The following is a 23,923-nucleotide window of genomic DNA, read 5'->3' on the forward strand; positions in this document are numbered from 1 at the left end:
CTCAGTGATGTGGGAAGCCTTTGGCAACTTAAGCCTGTCTCTAAGTTCTTTTCAGATCTCTTAGCAAAGAGTCTAGTGAAAGCCATTGGTGTCAATTGCATCATTGGGAAGGTGCAGTTCTGGAGGCGGGGCTGGGGCAGCAGAGGTGTGGTCAGAAGAGAGAGAGGGGCTGGAGCTCAGATTTGTTCACTTTGGTTCACATTCCTGTAAGAGGATGAGACACACACCCCACCAAGAAGGAAAATAAGAGAGTCAAACTTTCAGATGGCAAAGTTAGAGGCCAGCAAATATAAACTTAAAGAAGACATGATGGTAGATAGAAAACAAAGAATTAATAAATCCAAGATCTGGTTCTCTGAGAAATTAAAGAAAATTGCATGGCCGGGCGCAGTGGCTCACGCCTATAATTCCAGCACTTTGGGAGCTGAGGCAGGTGGATCTTGAGGTCAGGAGGTTGAGACCATCCTGGCCAACATGGTGAAACCCCGTGTCTACTAAAAATACAAAAATTAGCTGGGTGTGGTAGTGCCTGCCTTTAGTCCCAGCTACTCAGGAGGCTGAGGCAGGAGAATTGCTTGAACCCAGGAGGTGGAGGTTGCAGTGAGCTGAGATTGCGCCACTGCATTCCAACCTGGTGACAGAGTGAGACTCTGTCTTAAAAAAAAAAAAAAAAAATTGCCACAATCTAATCAATAGACAGGGGAGGGGGAACAAAGACATTCAATATAAAAAACATGAAAAAGGGAATGGAAATTAAATTTAAAAACTTGTTTTGTTCAATTCCATGGTAATGAATTTGAAACCCTATGTTAAATGCATGGATTTCTAGAAAAATATAAAATAACATATTATCCTAGATGAGAAAGAAAATCTAATTAGGTTATCATAAAAGAAATTGAGAGAGTTGTCAAAGATCTGCTCCCACAAAAAGCAGTGGGCTCAAGTGGTTTTACAGGTGAAATCTGTGACATCTGCCAGCAGCAGTGCTCCAACGCTGCTTATCTCCTCACCACTCCCAGTGTGTTCCCGGGACCCACAGCATCAGCATCACCTGAGAGCTTGTTGGAATGCAGAATCTCAAATCCCATTTCTGAGCAGCTGAATCTGCATTTGCTAATTTCCCCCAGGTGATTCTAAGCATGTTAATATTTGGATGACACTTATTTGAATCATTTCACAACTTGGAGGGGGATGGAGAGGTCTGGTACGACTGGGCATCACAAGGTAATGAACTTATAAACCTTAATCCCAGTAAAAATTTTAGACAATTCCAATAAAATGATTGAAATTCTTAAATCCACATGGGAAAAGTAAATGTGCAAAGAAGAACAGGAAAATTCTAAAAAAAAAAAAAAAAAAAAAGAAAAAGAAAAGAATAAAAGGGAAATTAGCTCTATGTGATAATAAAAGCTCAATGATAAGTACCGCAGTTTGCTCCCATCTCACAAAGAGTCAGATCAGTGTAACAGACCAGAGGGTCCAGAAGGGACTCAGATACGAAGGGAATTTAGAAGATGGTAAAGGTGAGGAGGATGGAGCCTCAACCAATGGGACTGGAACAGTGAGTCATCTGGGAAAAAATAAAGTGAGATTTTTACCTTCCACCTTCCACCCAAATAGATTTCCAGTGAAGAAAATATGTAGAACTTACAAAAAAATACAAAATTATTTAAAAAATGGAATAATTTAAAAAATAAATTATGAATGGGGAAGGCATGCCAAAAATGGCAACACCCCAAAGCCATAAAACCCTTCACATTTCACCATGGAAAATTTGGAAACTTTTACATGGAAAAAAAAAATCTCATAAATTCAAAAAAATTGAGATCAACCAAGGAAAACATTCAAAGATGTATCACAATACTAATTTACTTAATATCTAAAAAGGACTTATGAATCAATAGGAAAGAATATAAATATATAAATAATTATTGCAGCAAAGAATACAAAGAGGTAGTTCATGGAATAATATAAGTGATATATAAAGATAATTCATAATTAATGAAATACAAACTAACAAAATTTTATTTTTCATATAAAACAGCCACATTTAAAAGAATACTATGATGCACTGTTTTGGTGAGGACGTGGGGAAAAGGTACTCATAGACGGGACTGTCAGTTGGATTATATGGTTGGAGGGTGGTTTGTGGTAGCCATCAGAATGAAAATCACACATGTCCTTTGACTCAACAAAATCGTGGGTACGATGTGATTTACTATGGAAACATCGTAGAAACAAAAGGTGGGATACAACTAAAGTGAGCAATCAAAAATGCGTAACACTAATATATTTGACTTGAGACACATAAATTCGCTTGGTATTTTTGCAGGAAAAGTGGAATTTGAATCACTTGCAGGAAAATGCACATTAGCAAGTGGGGGATGATAGTTTTTCTTTACACAATTAAATGTGAACTGTGTTGATGACTGAAGAGGAAAAAAGACAAAGTAATAAAAAGTATGAGAGATAAAAATGCATTAATCATGCAGTCTCAGCGTAAGGAAAAAAAACGGATCTGCTCAGAAATAATTAAGATGTAATGATAAGAGCTGGAATGATTACTTTTAAGTGCTTGCAGGTGGTAAAGAAAAACCAATGATCAGCTTGTAATTATGAAGAAAACTGAATAGATATATATAATTTTAAAATGTTCTTTATATCCATAACTCTTTTGTACATGAAGATAAGAAAATATTTTATGGTCAGATGATAGTAAGGAAACTTGGAATAAAGACAGAAATCAATGTACAATGGCCAGTGGTAAGGTGTCCGATGTGGTGATGGGAAGCCTGAGTTCCCAGCTCAGTGCTGGGTATACTTGAGTCTAATCGGGATATGGGGTTGTTGTAGTGAGTGATCCCAAGTACCAAGTTCCATCTAGTTCCTAATATATCTGGGAGGAGACCCACATGCCTAAGAGGGCTGGTTTTTCAGCCACTCTGCCAAGCTGAGTGAATCCACTGGGCCAGCTTGGTAGTGGATTCTCAACACCGAATTTTTGACAATTCTGGCCTTGGTTTTGGGGAGGTGGAGAATTGGGTGTTAACTCCCTTCTCTCCACTCATATTTCTGGATTTTCCATGTCCTACCTAATTCCCTGTCAGAAGAGTCCTCAGACTTCCTGGTCAAGGACCTCTCAGTATCATATGCAGGTTTGTGTTAGGGCAGTGAACCAGATAACGTAAGGTTACAGTGGATGCTGTGAATTCACCTGCTAGCAACTTACAAAAGCCGACTTCCAGGTTCTTTCTGGGGTGAGACGCACCACATGGTATACCATGCAACCTGTGTGAGAATCCAGCCTGGACCTACTAGCAGTCCTTTAATGATAACTAGCTGCAATCTTTACAACTGGAAGATCCCTTAGGAAAGGAAACTTTGCATCTTAAAGTGCTTCATCTAGTTTAATGATATTTTAAAGAAGATCTTAGAATGTGGCCTTTGGTCTGATGTATTCTGTATCAAATATCATGAATGTGATAAAACACTCTAAGGCTTAACACAAACGCCTTGTAAAACAGCTTGCTGTGCAGTTTGGAGTTGCTCCTTAGTGCAGAAATTTATGGGATGAGACTCTTGGATTTTTTCTGGTGTTTGTTTTGTTTTTATATTTTACAGAACGTGCACGGCCATCTGTGCTTGTCTTCCTGCTAGCAAGTCCCTTCCATTCCAAGCAAATAAGATTCCCTAAATTAGACAAAAAGAGAAAACACAGCAAAGCCCATAATTCTGAGAGGGGATTCATGGCAATTGCCTGCCATTCTGTGATCTTTAACTCAGGGCTGGGGGTTACTTTTTCCTCCTTGTAACTGCTGTTCTAAAAATATTCCTAAGGACCATATAACGTTTAGGAACAGGCTGTACTTATTATCAAAGAGGGAAATAACTAGGAAGAAAAAAGATTGACTAGATGTTTCTAATAGAGCGGAATTGGTTTAAATCAAGTCGGCTTAAATCATAATGTAGAAGCCTTTCGTTTATCTCATCTGCCTATAAAAATGTGTTCTTAAAGCCCATGCTAGGCCCGGAACTTGGGGTGATCGTTCTCTACTGCCTAGTGTTATATGAAAATCACCTTCACAGTTTTCTTCACATATACATGTAAAATCCAAGAATGGTTTATTTACTTATTTTCACAAAATTGGCTAAATTTCTTGTTTAAATAAGTATATTGATAAAACTTTACATCCCTGAGTAATTCTATTGCCTGTTAAGGCAATAACCAGGGGCCTGTTCTCTCTTTATTGTAAGGTGAAGTACAATCATGGGAGAGGTGGTAAAGGCATGCCAGAACCAAATAGAGACTTTCTCTTTTACAAAATCAGGACTTTTGTAAAAAGAAAGAGAAATTTTCTCAGAGAAATGAACAGGAAATGACTTGCTTTGTATGTTACACGAGGCCATGTCTATTTGCTTCCCATAATGGCGACCCCCTATCTAGGCTACATGTTGCACTGCTCCAGGAGCCAGAGACTGCACTAAAAATGAAATCTGCTGTAGTTGTGCAGTGCACAGCCTGACCAACCACAAATGTCCCTTATTTTAGAAAACAATGATAGAGCCCAAAGGGCACTGGAGAGGTAACAGTAGTTCAGTCACAGAAGAGAAAAAGAATCTTATTACATAAAGCCAGCATACTTTGGAACCTATTTTCTGTTTTTATCATTTGATATGATCTCAGACAGTAGAAAGACATGTTACGGGAGCAGAAAGATCACAAGGCCTATGGGTAGATGTCTTCACTTCTCATTTCCATTCTAACACCAAGTTCCTGCAAAACAAACATCTTGGTATAGGTATGAATTGAGTAGCCCTGGTTGATCATGAAGCTCCCTCTAACACTAAGATCATATGAGTCCTTACTCTTCACAGCAAGGTACCTGCTGTACTTTCAGAAAAGCACAGCCCTCCTTGTAAAGCAGCATCTTGTTTCTATCTTTCAAAGTATGTTAGTAGCCAATTCAAAACCCTGAGTAATAATGTGACATCTTCCTCAAACCGAGGCTCCTTCCTGGAATGCGGCCCCTTCCATAAAGAGGTGCTTTCACTGGAGCCAGCAGGCCCTGCCCCTCACTGTACATTTATTGTTCATTTGTTTGTTTCAAGTCTCCTTTTCCAGCTGCAAACAGGCAGATCAGTTCTCAAATTTAGGTAAAAACGTCTCCTCTGTCTGGATGAGTTTCCTTATAAAATGGCCAGAGAGGCCTATCTCTTTGCAAGCTGGATGATACAGCCTTTCTATTTGTGATTTCACCACCTATAGGCTTCATTGTTTTTCCTAAACTGTGTTTTGGGCAGTATTTGGGTATTTAATTTTTTCTTTGATAACTTTATTTTGAAGCATTGACCAAACGGACCCTTCTTTTATTTGATGAGTGATTCTCAATGTTGGTCACACACTAGCTATTCTTTTATTCCTTTACTTTCCTAATTGATAGGTCTGACTGTGTCCCCACCCAAATCTCATCTTGAATTCCCATGTATGGTGGGAGGGACCTGGTGGGAGGTAATTGAATCATGGGGACAGGTCTTTCTATGCTGTTCTCAATAGTGAATAAGTCTCATGAGATCTGATGGTTTTATAAGGGGACGTCTCCCTGCACGAGCTCTTTCTTTGCCTTCTGCCATGATTGTGAGGCCTCCCCAACCATGTGGAACCAAGTTGGTATGGAAATTATTTTAAACTGAAGCCACTGGGGATTCAACAGGTGCAGAAAGAAGCCTTCTTGGTGCTTCCTTTATCTGACAAGCACTATCACAAACTCTTTATGCCTCCTTTGTTCTTCTAGAAACTCTATAGAATTCTATTCTTCCTATAGACACACCTGGGGAGGAGGGTTTACATCATACACACCTGTGTCCCCCCCACCCCTGAGGGTCCGATTTGGTCAGTCAGGGCTTTAGGACTAGATATTGGGATTTTTCCTTTCAAAAAATGACCATGAAGACCCTTCAGGTGGCATCCTTTCCTGTTCACTGTCCCATAGGAAGAGAAGAGTGATGGTCAGTGGTAAAAGGCAACTGCAGAGAAGCACCACCAAGAGCCGGCTTCATGCTCAGGAGTGAATGCTGAGCCTCCTCCTCGTGGTTTCCGGCGCTCCACATGTTCAAAGAAACTTCTCTGGTAAGAACTATAGCAATGGTGCATAGAAGTGTTACCAGAAAGGGTTCCTGATCCAGACCCCAAGAGAGGGTTCTTGGATCACACACAAGAAAGAATTTAGGGTGAATCTACAGAGCAAAGTGAAAGCAAGTTTATTAGTGTATTAGTCTGTTTCCACATTGCTAATAAAGACACATCCAAGACTGTTTATACAGGAAAGAGGTTTAATGGACTCACAGTTCCACATGGCTGGTGAGGCCTCACAATCATGGCGGAAGGCAAAGAGGAGTAAATCACATCTTACATGGATGGCCACAGCAAAGAGATAGCTTGTGCAGGGAAACTCCCCCACTTATTAAACCATCAGATCACATGAGACTTATTCACTGTCATGAGAATAGCACAGGAAAGACCTGCCTCCATGATTCAATTACCTTCCATCGGGTCCCTCCCACAACACGTGGGAATTCAAGATGAGATTTGGGTGAGGACACAGTCAAATCATATTGTAAGGCTGACCGAAAGGATGGAGAGGCAGACCCAGCATCAGGTTTAGCAAGTTTGTTTCAACCTGCCAGGCTGGTTGCCTTACCACAGGCAGTGAAGGCAGCAGCTTGGCTTACAGACTATGGGGGTTATATAGAGGGTTTTCAGGGAACTGGGTGTTATTCTAAGAAAAAATCCATCTTGGTTCTCAGGGACTGACATTCTGCTTAATTGGGTCAACATCCTGGGTTCGAGCTGGGTGTGACCACATCCTGGAACCTAGGTGCCCTGTTTACAAGGCTTGAGGCTGTTTTTGTTATGAGCTTGGCTTAGCAGGGAAGAACGAGAATGGGGAAGGGGTCTATGGGCTCACCTTGCTGTAGCCCTAACATTCCAGTCTTTTGTTATATATGTAAAAGAAAAGGAAAAGGGGGCTGTTTGTTTCTAGCTGCTTCATGTCATGCTGAAGTAGGGATGCTGGTTGGGTGAGGCTGGGTTGCAAGTTGGTAGTCCTGTATTGTGCCACGGGTAAAACCTTGTAATTAGTTATTGCAAAAACTGGGTGAAAAGGCATAAGAGGCAAGGGCCAAGGACCGGGAGGAGGAGGAGAGTTATAGCAGGGCTGAGGAAGGGAAGCAGCTAAGGGGCCTAGGAGCTGAGACACCAGGAGGGCCAGGCAGAAGAATTGTTTTTTTTTTTTTTTTTTTTTTTCCATTTTTGGGGTTTGGTCTTTGAGCCTTTTGATAGTATTTTGTACTAACTTAGATTTATTGAGGTAGAAAAAGCATTGTTTATTTAAAAAGAGGCATAGACTTTTTATTTATTCTTTTTCAGCAGTGAGGAGGTCTCAGCCTCTGCGGTTTTTGTAGGATGTCTGCTGATAAAGTTTAGTTGGTTTTGGAGGTGAGTGATAGCATTTGCTAATTTTTTTTTTTTTAACTGAGGATTGGAAGTTTTGGGAGAGCTACTGGAAATATGATAATGATGTTTTTAGGCTTCCTGCTTTTAACCTGATTTTAGTCATGACTCCAAGGGCTACTAATAAGGGAATGAACTGTATTGTTCTTTCTGGGTGGGTGTGTAGTGTAGCAGGGACAGGGTTAATGTTGGGGGTAAGATAGAGCAGGGTGCAAGTATCTGTCGGGTTTGCGGATCCACAACCTACTTCTGTCTCCTGCCGAGGAAGAAGATGCCTGTGGTGTTAAACAGACAAGTGGGTTGAGAATAGGTGTTGGAGTGCGTAGGTTCCTTGTGTGTGGAGGGACTTGGTCCAGCTTCAGCAACCCAGAGGAGGAGAGAGAGAGACCCCTTTGAGGACTCCTGTCTGGGAAAGGGTTTCCATGTTTGAGAGGCAGAAGAGGAGGTAATGTGGAGGGGCTGGGGAAAGAGGGGGTTAGCTTCAGGGGAAACTGAATAATTTACTTGGAGTGAGGTATGGGAAGAGGGATGAGAGATGGTTTGAGCTGAGCCACAGGCAGAGGGAGGGATGCTGCCTATGTGTGTGTGTCTGTTGGAAGAGGTGACACATAAGAGGGCTTGGCCAAGTTTTGGGGTACGGAGGGTTATAGGACTTTGGATGGCAGGGTGAGGGAGTTTTGCATGGTTGTAATTGGCAGTATATGTGGAGAGAAGTTTGGTAGCTCTGTTGGCAAGGGCAGTGGGATGGTTTTTAGTGAGGCTGAGGGCTCTGTCTACTTTGGACGGTGTGTGAGAAGCGAATGGGAATATGGTCCTAGATCTGAGAAACTGGGATAACCCAGTAGGCAGGAGAGGAAAGGGAAAGCAGGTATGGGGAGGTGGCTGATGGAGTCCTAGGGATTGTTAAACTCTTTTTGAGATTTTTGTCTTTTATTTTTCCATGTGGGAATGGGGGAGAGGAGAGGACTTTTAATATTTGTTATGTTACGAGGAGAGGCTGTCCCTCTCAGCTGATGTGTGGGGATAGGAGACAGTGGAGGCCCCTTGAGAGGAAGTGACAGAGCATACACGACAGCTCGAGGTTATGTTTTTTAGTGAGGTAAACAGGCGGGATGAACAGATGTAAGGGCGAAGGAGGAGGTACAGGGGGCGTGCACCGAGGTGGAAGGATTGGGGAAGAGACGTTAGAATTTCTTTGGTTTGTTTTTGGGAGAGGATGACTTTTTTGATTTTTGACTATCCAGTTTCCTTGGAAGGAGGTGCCTTGTTGTAACAATGAAGCTTTTTCGGTGGGGGAATTGTGGGGTAATGAGGAGGAGAGGGGCAGCCTCCTTTTTTGCTGCCTCGTTGGCCTCATCGGCGTTTCTGTTCGCTTTTGAGATCTCATCTGATCCTGTTTGGCGTCCTCGGCAGCGTGTAACTCCTGCCTTAGCAGGAGCTGCGCAGCTTGGAGGAGCTGGTATAAGGGGCCGATTAGAGATGGGGGTTTGCCTAGAGTGGGAGTAGGACGGTGAGGCATGATCAGGAAAGAGTGAGAGAGAACAGTGTTAGACAGTGAACAAGTGAGGGGTTCGGTGGCACGTGGGTACGAGATAAATCCAGCAACCTCCACAACTGAGACCTGTGAGGGATGAGTTGGTCCTGAAAATTCAGGCACAGCTGAGTAGGTGGCCTTGGTTTTAATTAAAAAAGAGACTGGCTTACCTGCTACTAACAGTTACCCTGCGCCCCGATACAGTGATGGCAGATGGAACTAGGGGTCCAGGGCCCTGGGCACTGTCAGTCTTCAGCGGCTAAGCCAAGGAGTGCAAGCGATTCTTCACCTTTTGTCTTGGTGAAGGGGTTGTGGGTTGGAGGTACAGGCTTTTCTGTCTGCCTGTTGGAGGACAGTCAGACTTCCAGTGGCCTGTCTGCTGGCAGATGGGGAAGGGGCTCTTTGGCGCCCATGGATTGGGACATGCCTGCACCTAATGGCTTTCCTTGCCGCACTTGAAACATGCCCTCGGAGGTGCACTGCTGTCGGGTTTTGTGCCCCTGGGTGCCACAGCCAGGCTGTTTAGGTGGGTGAATGGCTGCTGCTAGAAGCTGGTACTTAGCACGATCCCTCTGGGCCTTGTCTGTTTTCCTTTGTTCATCCCTGTTATTGAAGGCCTTGAAGACCAGGCTAAGGAGGTCTTGCTGCGGGGTTTGAGGGCCATCTTCAGCCTTTTTAAGTTTGTGCCAGAGCAGACTGGGAGATGAAATGGGTGTTAAGAACCATGGTGCCTTCTTGAGGGCAGGATTAATATGGGTGTATTTTTGGAGGGCGTCTGTAAAAGCGGGAAAGAAACTGGACAGGATTTTTGTTTGCCTTTTGGGAAATTTTTTTGCGCTTTTCAAAATTTACAGCCTACAGGCAGCTTTGTTAAGGCCTGAGTTGAGGCAAGTAATCGTTTGGTTACGAGATGCCCGGCTGGGATATGAAGGCTGATATTCCCAGGCTGGTTCCTCTCGGGGTACAGCAGCCGCCCCTACAGGTTTAGTAGGGTCCTGCCAGGGAAGGTCTCAGCATGTGCCTGTGCTGTGAGCCACACTCCCCTTTTCTTCCAGGAGGAGAGGATAATACAGAGATCGTGCCAGGTAAGTTCATTAGACTGGGTAAGATATTTAAACTCTTTAAGTGTCTAGATCGGAGGCGAAAGACCCAAGGCGCTTTTTGATTTGGGAGAGATCAGCTTGTCGGTGAATGCGGACGATGCCTTCCACCCCCGCCACCTCTCTAAGCGGGAGTAAGTGAGCTGGCTGCTGGGGAGGCTGGGTCTGGGAGCAGGTGTGGGGTGGAGATGGAGAGGAGTTGGAGTTGGAAGCTGGAGGGGGTGGGGATTGGAGAGGGGAGGGGACAAAGGAAGAGCTAGAGCAGGGCCATAAGGCAGAGACTCTGGGCACTGGTGGGGAGGAGGGAAGTCAGCTGGGTCAACAGAGGATGTGTTGTCTGCTGAGACTGTGGGAGGGGTTGAGTTGGGTTTCAAGCAGGTGAGGAGGATTTGGAAAGTGGAGCAGGACTGACAGAGGGAGGGGCAGTTGCAGAGGGTAAAGAAAGCCTGAACATAGGGAACCTTAGAACATTCACCATTGTGGTGGAAAAAATTTTCAAGGTCTTGAAGAATGTTGAAATTGAAAATACCATTCTCAGGCTACTGAGAGCCATTATCTCATTTATATTGGGGCCAGGCCACATGACAGTAGAATATTAATCTCTTGGGCCTGACTTCAGACTGGAGACCAAAGGTGTCCAGATTCCAGAAGAGACATCCTAACGGGGTACTTTTAGATGGAACAGACTGGACAGACCCCACAGTAAAAAGCCAGAAGAGGAGAAGGAAGACAGGAGAGAACATCTTCTGCCCTGTTTCCTCTACCTAAGACAGTGAATTCAGAACAGTCGCTGTCAAATTAGGCATCCCCAAGATGACAGGACTGAAGCCCCTGGGGCTGGAAGGTCGTCCTCAGCCCAGTGCTGGGACTTTTGGACAGAAAACAGACGGTCGAGGAACCCGGATGGAGTCAAACCTCTATCTACCTTACCAGCTGGGAGGTGATGATTTGGATGGAGATAACCGCAGTTGGCAGTAGAGGTCTGGGGTTTCCCTCCTGGGCCTGGAAAGGGGTTCAGGATGGGAGGGCTAGTTGTGGAGGCAGAGAGAGAGAGAAAGAGTGGCCAGCACCTACTCCTGTCCTGGGTTTCAGCACCAAAATGTAAGGCTGACCGAAAGGATGGAGAGGCAGACCGAGGATCAGGTTTAGCAAGTTTATTTCAACCTGCCAGGCTGGCTGCCTAACCACAGGCAGTGAAGGCAGCAGCCTGCCTTACAGACTATGGGATTATATAGGGGTTTTGCAGGCAGCCAGGTGTTATTCTAGGGAAAACTGCATCTTGGTTCTCAAGGGCTGACATTCTGCTTAATTGGGTCAACATCCTGGGTTCGAGCTGGGTGCCCTGTTTACAAGGCTTGAGGCTGTGTTTGTTATGAGCTCAGCTTAGCAGGGGAGAACAAGGCAGGGAGGGGGGTCTATGGGCTGTGGCCCTAACACATATCAACTAGGAAAGTAAAAAGAACAGCTACTCAGTAGAGCTGCTGGTTGCCCATTTTTTTGGTTATTGATTGATTTTATGCTAAACAAGGGGTGGATCATTCATGCCTCTCCTTTTTAGACCCTAAAGGGTAACTTCCTGACATTGCTGTGGCATTTATGTCATGGTGCCGGCGGGCGTAGAGCAGTGAGGATGACCAGAAGTCAGTCTCATCACCATCTTGGTTATGATGGGTTTAGCTGGCATCTTTACTGCAGCTAGTTTTATCTGCGAGGTCTCTGTGAGCTCTATCTTGTGCCAGCCACCCATTTCATTCTGTGACCAAATGTCTTAACCTCCTAGGAATGCAGCCCAGTACGTCTCAGTGTGATTTTACCTAGCCCCTATTCAAGATGGAGTGGCTCTGGTTCAGACACCTCTGACAGAAGTGTAGTCTTGACATCAGGGTTTTAAAAAGCTTCCCAGGTAATTCTAAAATGCTTGCAAGATTGAGAAGATTAGAGCTTTTAAATTGCAGTGGTAAGTCACCAGGAACCATGATAAAACACGAATGCTGATTAGTCAGTCTGGGGTGGGGCCTGAGATTCTTCATTTCTAAAAAGCTTCCAGGAGACCCAATGCTGCTTGTTGAGGACTAAACTTCCAAGGCACTGGACCAGATAATGTACTTCCAAATGTCTTCTAGTCAAGCCACAACTCACGACCTGATTTTTTTTTTTTTTTGGCGGGGGTCGGGGGTGGGGTGGGGGGGTGGTCTCTTCATTCAGAACACACATTTTAACATTTGGTGCTGAAATCCAGGACAGGAGTACTCTGTGGGGGAGACCAGCCCCCTGTCCTCGCTCCTCCTCTGAGAAGAAGAGACCCACCTGAGACCTCAACACATCAGACCAGCCCAACTGCTCGCGCTTATTGTGCCAAACAGCTCTCTCGCCACCTTCAGATCGGGTAAGCAGTCTCTCCCTCTTTTCCTTTAAATCTTTCTCCTAGTAGAGACAGCTCTCCCTCTCAAAAACTCCAGCATTAGTCATGGACTTGGGAAGAGAGTCTTCTCTTGGTGTCTGGTCAATCGTGGGGATGCCTGCCTTGATCACTCACTGATGTTACAGCCCTGGATTCAGTCAGGGATGCCTACTGAAAACCGGGTAGCTGCTCGCTCCTTCTACCCCCTCAACTCTGCTTCTCTCCTTGGCCGGGGCAATATTCCGCCCTCTATTCCTGTCTTCGCCTCCAGCCTGCATCCTAAAAAACCTAACACCTCTTCAACTGTCACTCAATCTGAAACCTAATGTCTGTTTTTTTCTGTAACACGGCCTGGCCTCAATACAAATTAGACAGTGGCTCCAAATGGCCAGAAAATGACACTTTCAATTTTTCTGTTCTGTGAGACCCACACAATCTTTTTTTTAAACAAATGGGCAAATGGTCTAAGATGCATGCCATCAGGCATTTTTTTAATACTCCAATCCCTCCCTAATCTCTGCTCTCAGTGCAGCCCATCCCAGATTGTCCTGCTCTCCCTTCTGCCCGCGACCTGCCCCGCCTCCCTCTTCTACCGCTCACAACCCACCTCCTTATGCCCCTCCTGTCACCTCATAACCGGTCCAGCTAAGTCCTCCGTCCCTGCCCAACAATTCCCCTTTCGAGAGGTGGCTGGAGCCAAAGGCATACTTAGGGTGCATGTTCCTTTCTCTCTATTGGACCTTTCCCAAACTGGCCAACTGTTAGGCTCCTTTTCATCAGATCCTATTAAATAAATATAAATATATACAAGAGTTCCAATACTTAACCCAGTCCTATAATCTCACCCGAAGTGACTTAAATGCCATCCTTACGTCTACCCTCACCCCTGAAGAACGCTTAATATGTGTTTTATCACCTAGTCAGCCCTTGACGTTTAAAAAGCTACAGAAATTAAAATCTGGCCCTCAAACCCCATAACGGGATTTAATCAACCCTCAAGGTGTTCAGTAATAGGGAAGAAGCAGCCCAGCAGCAGCACATCTCAGAACTACAGAGGCTTGCCTCTGCCGTAAGACAAACCCCAGCCACACCACCGGCTCACAAAGACTTCAAAGTGCCCAGACTGCAGCATCCAGTTGCCCCTCCCAGATCTTGTTTCAGGTGTCGGAAACCTGGCCACTGGGCTGAGGAATGCCCACAGCCTGGGATTCCTCCTAAGCCCTGCCCCGTCTGTGTAGGGTCCCCACTGAAAGTCAGACTGTCTGATTCACGTTGCTATTCCCAGAGCTCCCGGACTGAATCCTGCCCAGATCTCCTTGGCTTGGTGGCTGAAGACTGACGCTCCCTGAACATCTCAGAGGTTCCCTGGACCATCATGGACACCGACTTTTGGGTAAATTTACAGTGGAGGGTAAGTCCATCCCCTTCTTAATCAGTATGGAGTCCACACACTCCATGCTGCCTTCTTTTCAAGGACCTGTCTCCTTGGCCTCCATAACTGTTGTGGGAATTGATGGCGAGGCCTCCAGGCCTCTCCGAACTCCCCACGTCTGGTGTCAGTCAGGCCAGCACTCCTTTCCACGTTCGTTCCTAATCATCCCCACCTGTCCAGCCAAGCTGTCCTAGCAAAATTGTCTGCCTCCTTAACTACTCCTGGGCTACAGCCACACCTCATTGTCGCCCTCCTCCCTGAACCCGTATCTCCCTCAATAGCTCCCCTTATGTTCCCCAACCTTAATCCTAGGGTGCCGGACACCACCTCCCATCCCTAACTACAGGTCACTCACCCCTCATCATCCCCTTCAAACCTAACCACCCTTATCCTGCCCAGTGCCAGTACCCCATCCCAGCACAAGCCTTAAAAGACCTAAAGCCTTTTGTTACTCGCTTACTACAACGTGGCCTTTGAGTTTCCACTCACTCACAATTCCTGCATCCTACATGTCCCAAAACCAGACATCCTCCAGGCTAGTCCAAGACGTCCGCCACAGCAATGAGATTGTACTTCACGTCCACCTGGTTGTACCCGAAGTCCTGTACTCTCCTGTCTTCCATAGCCCCTTCCACAACTCACTATTCTGTTCTTGACTTCAAAAATGTTTTTCTAAAGCCCAAATTTCTTCCCTATTTGTTACCTATCTTGGTATAATCCTTCGCCAGCATACACACACATTCTCTGCCAACTGTATCCAGTTAATTTCTCCAACCCATCCACTCAGCAGCAGCTTCTCTCCTTCCTAGGTGTTGTAGGAGACCAGGTTTTGCCCTCCAAACCAAACACTTTATAAACTGACAAAAGGAAACTTAGCTAACCCCAAATCCTTCCCCCATTCTTCCTTTTGCTGTTTAAAGAAGGCCTTAGAAACAGCCCCTACAGTAGCGCTCCCCAGCTCTGCTCCCTTCAGTGGCAGAAGCAAAAGGCTGTGCAGTGGGGGCTCTGACACAAGAGCCAGGCCCACGACCGGTTGCCTTCTTGTCTAAACAGCTTAACCTCACAGTGCTAGGCAGGCCATCATGTTTACGCACCGTGGCCACCACAGCTGTAATACTCCTAGAATTCCTTAAAATTACAGGCTGTGCTCCACTTCCCCTCTATAGCTCTCACAATCTCCAAAGTTTAGTTTCCTCTCCACACCTCACACACTTACTTTCAGCTCCTCGCCTTCTCCAGCTTTATGCACTTTTATTGAAACCCCCACTGTAACCATTGCCCTTGGACCTGACTTCAACCCAGCCTCTCACTTAACACCCAACACAGACCCTGAACCCCATGACTGCACCTCCCTAATCCGTATAGTGTCCTCTCCATTTCCCCATATTTCTCTTTTTCCTATTCCAGACCGAGACCACACATGGTTTATTGATGGCAGTTCCTCCAAGCCCAGTCCGTTGGCGCTGGCCAAAGCTGGCTATGCTGTTGTATCCCACTCATCTAGTATCGAGGCTGGCACGCTCCTTCCCTCCACCACTTCTCAGCAAGCTGAACTGTGCTCTGACTCCAAATACACCTTCCACATCCTACACCACCATGCTGCCATATGGGCAGAAAGAGGTTTTCCAACCACACAGGGATCCTCTATTATCAACACCCCCTTAATAAAGGTCTTCCTTAAGGCCACTCTCTTCCCAGCCAAGGCTGGAGTGATCCACTGCAGAGGACACCAAAAACCATCAGATTCTACTGCCCAAGGAAATGCCTTAGGTGACAAAGCAGCAGGGGACACCCCAGTACCTCCCCAACAAGGCCGGTCTTTTTCCTTCTCATCTAGCTCCCTTACCTTTTCTTCCTCCAAAAACTCACTTTACCAGTTGCTCCTACGCAAGGCAAATGGTTCTTACACCACAGGAAGTTCCTCCTCCCTGCCTCACAAGCTCACTCTGTCCTGTAATCCTTTCATGACCACTTCCATGTAGGATACAAGCCCTGGGCTAGTCTTTTAGAACCGCTTATTTATTTTCCATCATGGAATTCCATCCTCACAACAATCACATCTCAATGTTCTATCTGTCACTCTTCTCCCCAGGGCCTTCTCAGACTGCCTCCTTTTCTTATACACCAGGCCCGCGGAGTTTCCCCTACACAAGATTGGCAAATAAACCAAGTTTTGCCTAGGTAGGCATTTACCTTGTCTTTGACTCCATCCTTGGCTGCCCTCCCGTTGTTCACCAGATTCTCCTCCAGACCCCTCTTCCTGCCTGCTTATACCTAACCTTGTTAATGAAAGTGAATGGTTACTCACAGATACCAAACGCTTTCTCATACACCATGAAAACAAAAGCTCTCCCTACACACAGTTACCCTCCCAAACCCTGCTACAACCTTTGACAGCCACAGCCCTTGCTGGTTCCCTTGGTATTTGGGTCCAAAGTCCCAACCCCCTCGGAACACTTTCTCACCTTTTCAGTTAACACTTCCAGCTCTGTCTAAGCCAAGGACTTTTTTTCCTCTGTGGTTCTTCTCCTTACATCTGCCTTCCTACCAACTGGACAGGCACTTGTACCCAAATTTTCCTTACTCCCAAAATTTGGTTTGTCAATGAAGACAGAAGCTTCCCTGTTCCCCTTGTGGTCCCGACACGACACAAGCAGGTCATGCCACTGATCCCCTTACTTGTAGGGTTAGGAATTACTACTGTACTCGGCACGGGCATAGCAGGCCTTCCCCCTTCAATTGTCACCTTCCGTAGCCTGTCTAATGATTTCTCCGCTAGCACTGCAGAATTAACTTAATCTCTATCCCTTCTTCAAGGTCAAGTCAATTCCCTGGCTGCAATTGTCCTCCAAAACCGCTGAGGTCTTAATTTACTGACTGACTGCTAAGGAAGGAGGTCTTTGCCTATTCTTAAGTGAAGAATGTGTTTATGTAAACCAGTCTGGCCTCATATCTGATGCCATCAATAGATTAAAAGACAAAGCCCCAAAGCTTGCTAATCAGGCAAATGGTTATTCTGGACACTCTAACTGGGAGTCATGGCTTCTTCCAATCCTTAGTCCTCTAGATACTTATCTAGCTTTCTCATTCTCTTATTTGGACCCCGTGTTTTCCGATTAATCTCTCAATTCCTCCAAAAACTCTATACAAGCGATCACTAGTCAATACAACAAATGCTCCTTCTAACAACCACCCAGTATCACCCCTTGCCCCAAGATCGCCCAGCAGTCTAAATTCTTTCCTATTTTTAGGTTTCTGCATCACTCCCAATCCCTCTCAAAGAAGCCCTGAGAAACACCGCCCCTCTGTGTCAGCCTTCCTAATATTCCACTGCCCTGCACTCTTCATTTCCTTTTCCCTTATATTACTAATATGAAAAGACAGAACTGTAAGGTCTTTTAAGCTGACTGACCGTGCCATGGACAGCATGGTAACCTCTGTGATCTGCACGTACATTCCAGATGAGTTCCTGGAACTAGAAAGTTTGAAGTAACTGGAAGACCACAAAAGGGGAAGAATGATCAATGCCTGCAGTGCCTAATTAACTCTGAGACATTCTTCTGTTGTTCCCTATTCCTGCCTCAACTGATAAGGCAACTGGCTGTGTAATCAACCTTGGTCAACCTCATGGCACCAGACCCTATGATCCCCTCCCAGCTTGCAAAAACTGCCCTGAACTGTAACTTCTGCAACTTTCCACTGCCTATTCCAAACCTATAAAACCAACTCCTATCCCACTGCCCTCCGCTGACTCTCTTTTTAGACTCAGCCTGCCTGCACTCAGGTGAATAAAGAGCCATGTTGCTCACACAAAGCCTCTTTAGGGGGGTCTCTTCATTCAGAGAGCGTTTTAACACACAGGTTCAAATGATTCTCCAGCCTCAGCCTCCTGAGTAGCTGGGATTATAGGCATGTGACACCACGCCTGGCTAATTTTTGTATTTTAAGTAGAGAAGGGGTTTCACCATGTTCATCAGGCTGGTCTCAAACTCCTGACCTCAGGTGATTCGCCCACCTAGGCCTCCCAAAGTGTTGGGATTACACTTGTGAATCACCCCGCCCAGCCAACTGTTTTCTGTCTTTGTAATTGGTTTCATGACAATTGGATTAATACTTCACCTGCTGGACACTGGGTAAGAGGAAATTTTTCTGCAAATGGATCTTATGTTACATAGCATGGGCCTACTGTGATATCAGAGTTACAGAATTTTCACTTGAACATCAAATACTGACAGATACATTCCCCAAATACAGTTGCATAAATCAATCAAGGAGACTCCTGTAATCAGGAGTTCAAGACCAGCCTAGCCAACATGGTGAAACCCCGTCTCTACAAAAATATAAAAATTAGGTGGGCATGATGGCAGGTGCCTATAATCCCAGCTACTCAGGAGGCTAAGACAGGAGAATATCTTGAACTTGGGATGTAGAGGTTGCAGTAGCCGAGATGGCACCATTGTACTTTAGCCTGGGCAACAGAGTGAGACTCCCTCCATCCCTCAATCCATAAATGTCATGCACAAAGCATGCTTTTTTAAAAGTAAAGGAACTAAAACTCTTTGGTCCCTACAATCATGTCTCACAGATCTTAAAAACATACACGTTCCTAATGAAGTCATAATACATAGGAACTCCTACTGGCCCAAGGTAGGATCTAGGTGTTTTAGAAACTAGTCTCTTCACCCTGATTTAGACCACAGGTGCTCATGGCCTCAGGCAGTGGGTCCCTTTAACAGCGGCAGGACTCGTGCATTGCAAAGATCATTTATGGTATTTGTCTACTTGGGCCTTTGGAGGAACTCATCTGAGAGGTGTCTGTTCCTCTCTGGCCCTGACATGCCTTTTCTCCTCTTGTGTTTTCACTCTTACTTTTCTTCTTTCGGCATTAGGAACACTTTCCGTTGTTCAAGGCAGCCCACGAGGAAAAGCCAGACTGCTATGTAACCCTAACAGCATTCATAAAAGGGAATTCTTCATATGTGCCCTTAGCACACAGCGCCCCACGTCAGGTTCTAAGAATCCATGTGTGAGGAACAAAGAGGACTGTTTCGTCTGTAAATTGGCTATTCTGACAACAGGGCAATTTTGGCTTCTTTCTAAGCTTCACAAAGCTTGGCAGCACAACCCTGGCAAGGAATCACGATGACAGTAGCTGCACTGAAGCCAGACCTTGGGCAGGGTCGGAACATGATTAAAACTATCAAATGCACAAGGTTTAGAGAATGAGCTGTAACAAATTACAAGTTTGTGTGGCCAGAGGATTTCGAAGCGTTTGCTCAGCGTTCAAGCATTATAGCAAATTGTGTCTGATATAATAACCGTGATTATTAATATTATCGTAGCTAAACTTTAACACTTGCTACATGCTTGTGATTAAACACATCACATTTAATCACACTGCTTTAAATAGAATTCCATGAGTTAGGTCTTATTAACTCCATTTAGGAAATGGGGAAACTGAGGAATGGGGTTATGAAAAGTGCCCAAGGTCAATCTGCTGGTGAGAGGCGGCGATGGTGCTGGAAGCCCGACCTTGCAGCTGTGCTGCTTCCTGCCTCCTCATCTCCCGTTTTCACATCAGCAACATCACGTGTTGCCTGGAGACCCACTGAATGTTCGATTTGGAGGTCAGTTAGAGGCTATGCTCCCCTCCCCTTCTTTACCTCATGGGCTAAAAAGCAGAAGCTTAGAGAGGTCACCTGAATTGTCCAAGGCCAATTTAGGTGGAGCTAGGAGTAGGACCTGTCTCCTGAGATACAGCTTAATAGGCTGTCTACCACCCAGGCAGATGTATATACTCTTTTCATTCAGTTTTTCAGCCAACAGCTACATCCTTTCATTTGAGTCCCATGCTTTCAAACTGTGTCTTACCACTCAAAGAAGTGAGACTAAATTCACTGAGTTTTGCAAGCTTAAATGTACCTCTTAAGGATCTACAAAACCTACAGTACCATTCATATAAATACAGAGCCAGGAGATGGATCTCTATATTGCTTTAGGTAAATCTCTTCTTAAAACACAGACTACGTGGCCGCAAGTCATTGACGGTCATGAGGCAAAAGTGAGAAAGCGAATTGATAAAAATCACCCCACAGTCATGGCACAGACATGTTTAGGCAACTCATAATTTAACTCAATGAGGAGCTAATAGTTCCTACATTCTTCACCTTCAACTTACTTATTTTTGGCCTAAAGTATTTCAGACGTGCTAAGTGCTGCCCTGAGAACGCCCTTCTCACACATTCCTTTGCCCTTTCTTAATCCTCCACTGACACTACAGTGAGGTGCTGATATTAATTCCATTCCATGGTCCCAAGAGACCGAGGTTTAAAGAAACGAAGCAATCTGCCCAAGATTGCTGGAGACTTTACCTGAATCCAGGTGATCCAGGTGCCAGGGGTCGGTGGCGGACGACATGGGGGAGAGGGTCAGCGGTGAGGCCCCGCAGTTGGACTCTACCAGCTCGCCCTGGATGTGGACGTGAGCTGAGGCGTTCGTCTGCCTCAAGGCGGCCTTGAGAGGGGCGATCTGGTTGAACTGGACTCTGGAGAGGCAACCAGTGAATCCCGGGGTGTTGTATTTGTGAATCTCTTGGTCAATTTTCCCTGTTTCTAGAAGAAAAAAAGAAATGAAAATGTCAACCGACTCAGCATAGTCCAGCTGTACAACAAACCTGTCTGAATGCTTGTGTCCTAATCTTACCTTTAGGTTTCAGTTTAAGATGTTATATTGTTTTAGATGAAATATTAATGAGTCAATAAGACAAGGCTACAGACTTCACTTTAAAGGAACCTTGTGTTGCCAGGGAATATGGTAAAGTAAACATAAGACTATATGTGATAAAACAAAATACATTTCTAAGTACCTTCTGGCTAAGTCAGATGCTGCTGAAACTCACAACACTGCCTTGGTTCTGACTGATTTTTCTCCTTATCTTTTCTGATGCTTCACTGATCTTCTCAACAAATTGAACCAAGCAGCCCTGCTCTGCCCTCCTAGCAAACTACGGTTCTGTTTTGTATCTCTGCCTTATTTTCTTCTCAGTACTCCTTTAGAAAAGGAAAAGGAAAAGAATTCTGGTAGCCTGTACGTGAACATCTTTCTGCAAAATCCAATCCCCTTGGAATTCTGGGATTTATGAAATCCCTGCTAGTGTCTGGTGGAGGTTTTGGAAGTCAGCAAACTTTCCCAACCCAATCACAAACACACACGTGCACTGACGAATCTCACCCTGTCCCTGCCAACTGCAGACTCAACATCTGAAACTAACTCAGCTCAGAGGTGAGTCTGGGTTGAGGCATTTCCACAGTACCAACCTGCAATGTACCCACACATTGTTTTATCAGTGAAATCAATATCTTTTTGCCTTCTGTCCCAAGTTTTAGAAACTAGCAGAAACAAATATTGAAAGAGTCCTTAAATACTGAAGAGACTTTGGCTAGTGGGCCAGGTGGACTGACCTCAGAGCCTTTTAACCACTCTAACTTTCTGAGCTGAGACACAAAAAATGTATTTGGTGAAATTATCACAGGCTGTGGTAAAGCAGGCAGCGTGTCTGCATGGGGCTCTGCAATGTGCTCTGAGAGACGCAGGATTAGAACTAGGGTTTGAGGATGAAAGGAAAGAGATGGCCAGGCTGAGTGTGTAATGGGGCTTGTTACTGTGGGAAGTAGAAAAGTTCCCCTTCAAAGTTTCCTTTCTTGTTAAAGAATAAATCCTTCTTGCTTTTTTATTAATTACTCTTTGTTAAGCCCTATCCTATATAGCAGTTTGACATGCTTACAGGCACGTCCTACATTCTATGTCCTTGTACTTTAAGGAAGATATCTGTGCTGGATGTGCTCACAGGCATGTCCCAGCTCACAGCTTATGCCCCTTCCTTATTTGGACTTTCTTTCTCCATTGCTTTTACCTGTTTAAAAAAGTTTTAAGTTGTTAGCCAACTGGGTTTTAGTTTAAATTGTGAGGTCTGGCTCCAACCAATGGAGACGCAGCAGTAAGGACGACCCCAAATGTGTAAGGGATAAATATGTCTGCTTTTCCTTTGTTCGCTGTACTCTCTGTGGCAAGATGGTTGGTGAGGGCACCCTTCCTGCAGGAAGTAGGAATTGCCTTGCTGAGAGATCCTTTGTCTCAGTGCTGATTTTTCTTTGTGGCACTGAGCACCTGTTTCCAACATTAGGTTCAGAACTATGGGAGGCTGAGGGGACCAGAGCTGAGAGCCAGACTGGGAAGGGACTTCAATGCCATGTGAAGATGCCTGTGGGTCCACAGGAAACTCAAGGATGTTTAAGCTGCAGAGGACTGTGATGGGAACTGAGAGAGAAAGATAATTCTAGCAGCAGTGTTGCAATTGCTCTGAGCAAGTGATGCATTAACCCCTCAGGTCCCTGCCAACTGCCTGGGCTCACACAAAGATTCTTTTGCCCCAGGGCTGAGGCAGGGTGCGTGGGGGACATGGATAAAGTGCCTTGTTCTTCTCTAGCATTTTCATATGCTTGCTGGCCCTTTGCTGAAGCGGTTCTATTGAAGCCGTCTATCATGAACCAGTGCTAGTTTTGTCTCCTCTGTGACAGATTTGGGTAGAAAACTTCTGACTCCAGCTCCATTACATATGGTCCCAGACAGTTTTCTAAACTTTGGGGAGGGCAGGTCTCCCTATGACACCATAGAAAATCAATTGCTTCAAAGCTGTATCTATCTGAGGGGTCTCAATTTAACATGGGGTCCACACTTCTTAAAAGGCTGTCTTCCCCTTGGTGTTTCCTTCTGAGATGGCCTCCAGGGAGGGAGCCTGGGGCATGGGGTTCCAATGGTGGAGCAGGCAGAGAAATCATGGGTGCCAGCAGAGGTGCCCGGCCCAGGCCTAGGTGGCTGTGAGCATTGGCAGAAAAGTCTGCTGAGCAGCCAGATGCTGGGGCTGGATGGCAGGAATGAGCCCTGGTGAATGACCTGCTCTCACTTTCCAATTCTCTTTGGGGCTCTTTCATTCTCTTCTTTAGCTTTTCTCCTTTCTGTGCCTTCTCACTCTTGGGGAAAATTCCCAGTGTTTCAACTGTTGTTTCTTTCTTGTAAAGCAGCAGGGTCACAAAATGGAGGATTCTGATGCCCTGGAAAGCAGAACCAGCATTTCCAGAACTGGAGAGGGTTTCACATTTAGTTGATGTGCCTCTTTCCCGGAGACCCTTGTCTGGGACCAATTCCCCTGGAGGGGGTCAAGATGCAGCAGATGCTCTGGAGTTTGCAGGACCTGATGGTTCCAACTCAGGGCCATGTGATAAGAATAATACTGATACAATGATAGAGAAAGGTGGCAGAGAAAATCTAGGCAGAAAGGGGCAGGTCCCCACCTCACCCTCAAGCCAGAAACAGCAGTCCAAAGTGAGAACTTACATCCGTTTTCCCACTCAAATGTTGCCTTTTCCAAAACCACCCTTGGCCCTGCCCTGCCCCATCCTGTGCCTATAAAAACCTCATACTCAGCTGGCAGAGAGAGGAGAAGCAGTTGCATATTGGAGACTAGCTTGGACATCAGAGAGAAGTGGCTTGACGTCAGAGGGACAGCTTGATGGTGCAACATCAGAGAAGAATCTGGCCGGAGATGGCTGGACTTCAGGAGAAGATTACCTTCCCGCTCCATCCCCTTTTCAGCTTCCCTTCCTGCTCAGAGCCTTTTTCATCAGCAATAAGTCCCCCACATTTACCATCCTTCAATTCGTTTGTGTGACCTCATTTATCCTGGATGCCAGATGAGAGCTTGGGTGTCACTAGTGTGGATACCAAAGGCTATCACAACCTGCCCTTTGTCTTTGCTGGCGGAAGGCAGCCGCCTCACTTGAAAAGGCAGAGGGACCACTGAGCTGTTAACACTTAGGCCGTCCATGGACAGCAGAGCTAAAAGAGCACTGGAACACTCTCTGGAGCTTCAGGGATTGCAGGCACCACC

At 45.5% G+C, this 23,923-nt stretch overlaps 1 protein-coding gene and 1 non-coding gene across 2 annotated transcripts in view; both read right to left on the reverse strand.

Annotated features, from left to right (window-relative positions):
* CNTNAP2 (contactin associated protein 2) overlaps positions 1–23,923 on the reverse strand; it is a 2,303,447-nt gene that overhangs the window by 28,288 nt on the left and 2,251,236 nt on the right. Inside the window, exon 23 of the mRNA XM_078343568.1 lies at positions 20,349–20,588. Within this exon, the coding sequence (XP_078199694.1) occupies positions 20,349–20,588 (240 nt within the window). The remainder of the gene's footprint in view (positions 1–20,348; positions 20,589–23,923) is intronic.
* LOC118144047 (small nucleolar RNA U3) lies at positions 5,951–6,165 on the reverse strand. Its single transcript, XR_004728506.1, has one exon. It is a non-coding gene; the product is annotated as a small nucleolar RNA U3 (small nucleolar RNA).

This window comes from Callithrix jacchus, chromosome 11 (assembly GCF_049354715.1).
Source record: "Callithrix jacchus isolate 240 chromosome 11, calJac240_pri, whole genome shotgun sequence".
Classification (NCBI taxonomy): Eukaryota; Metazoa; Chordata; class Mammalia; order Primates; family Cebidae; genus Callithrix; species Callithrix jacchus.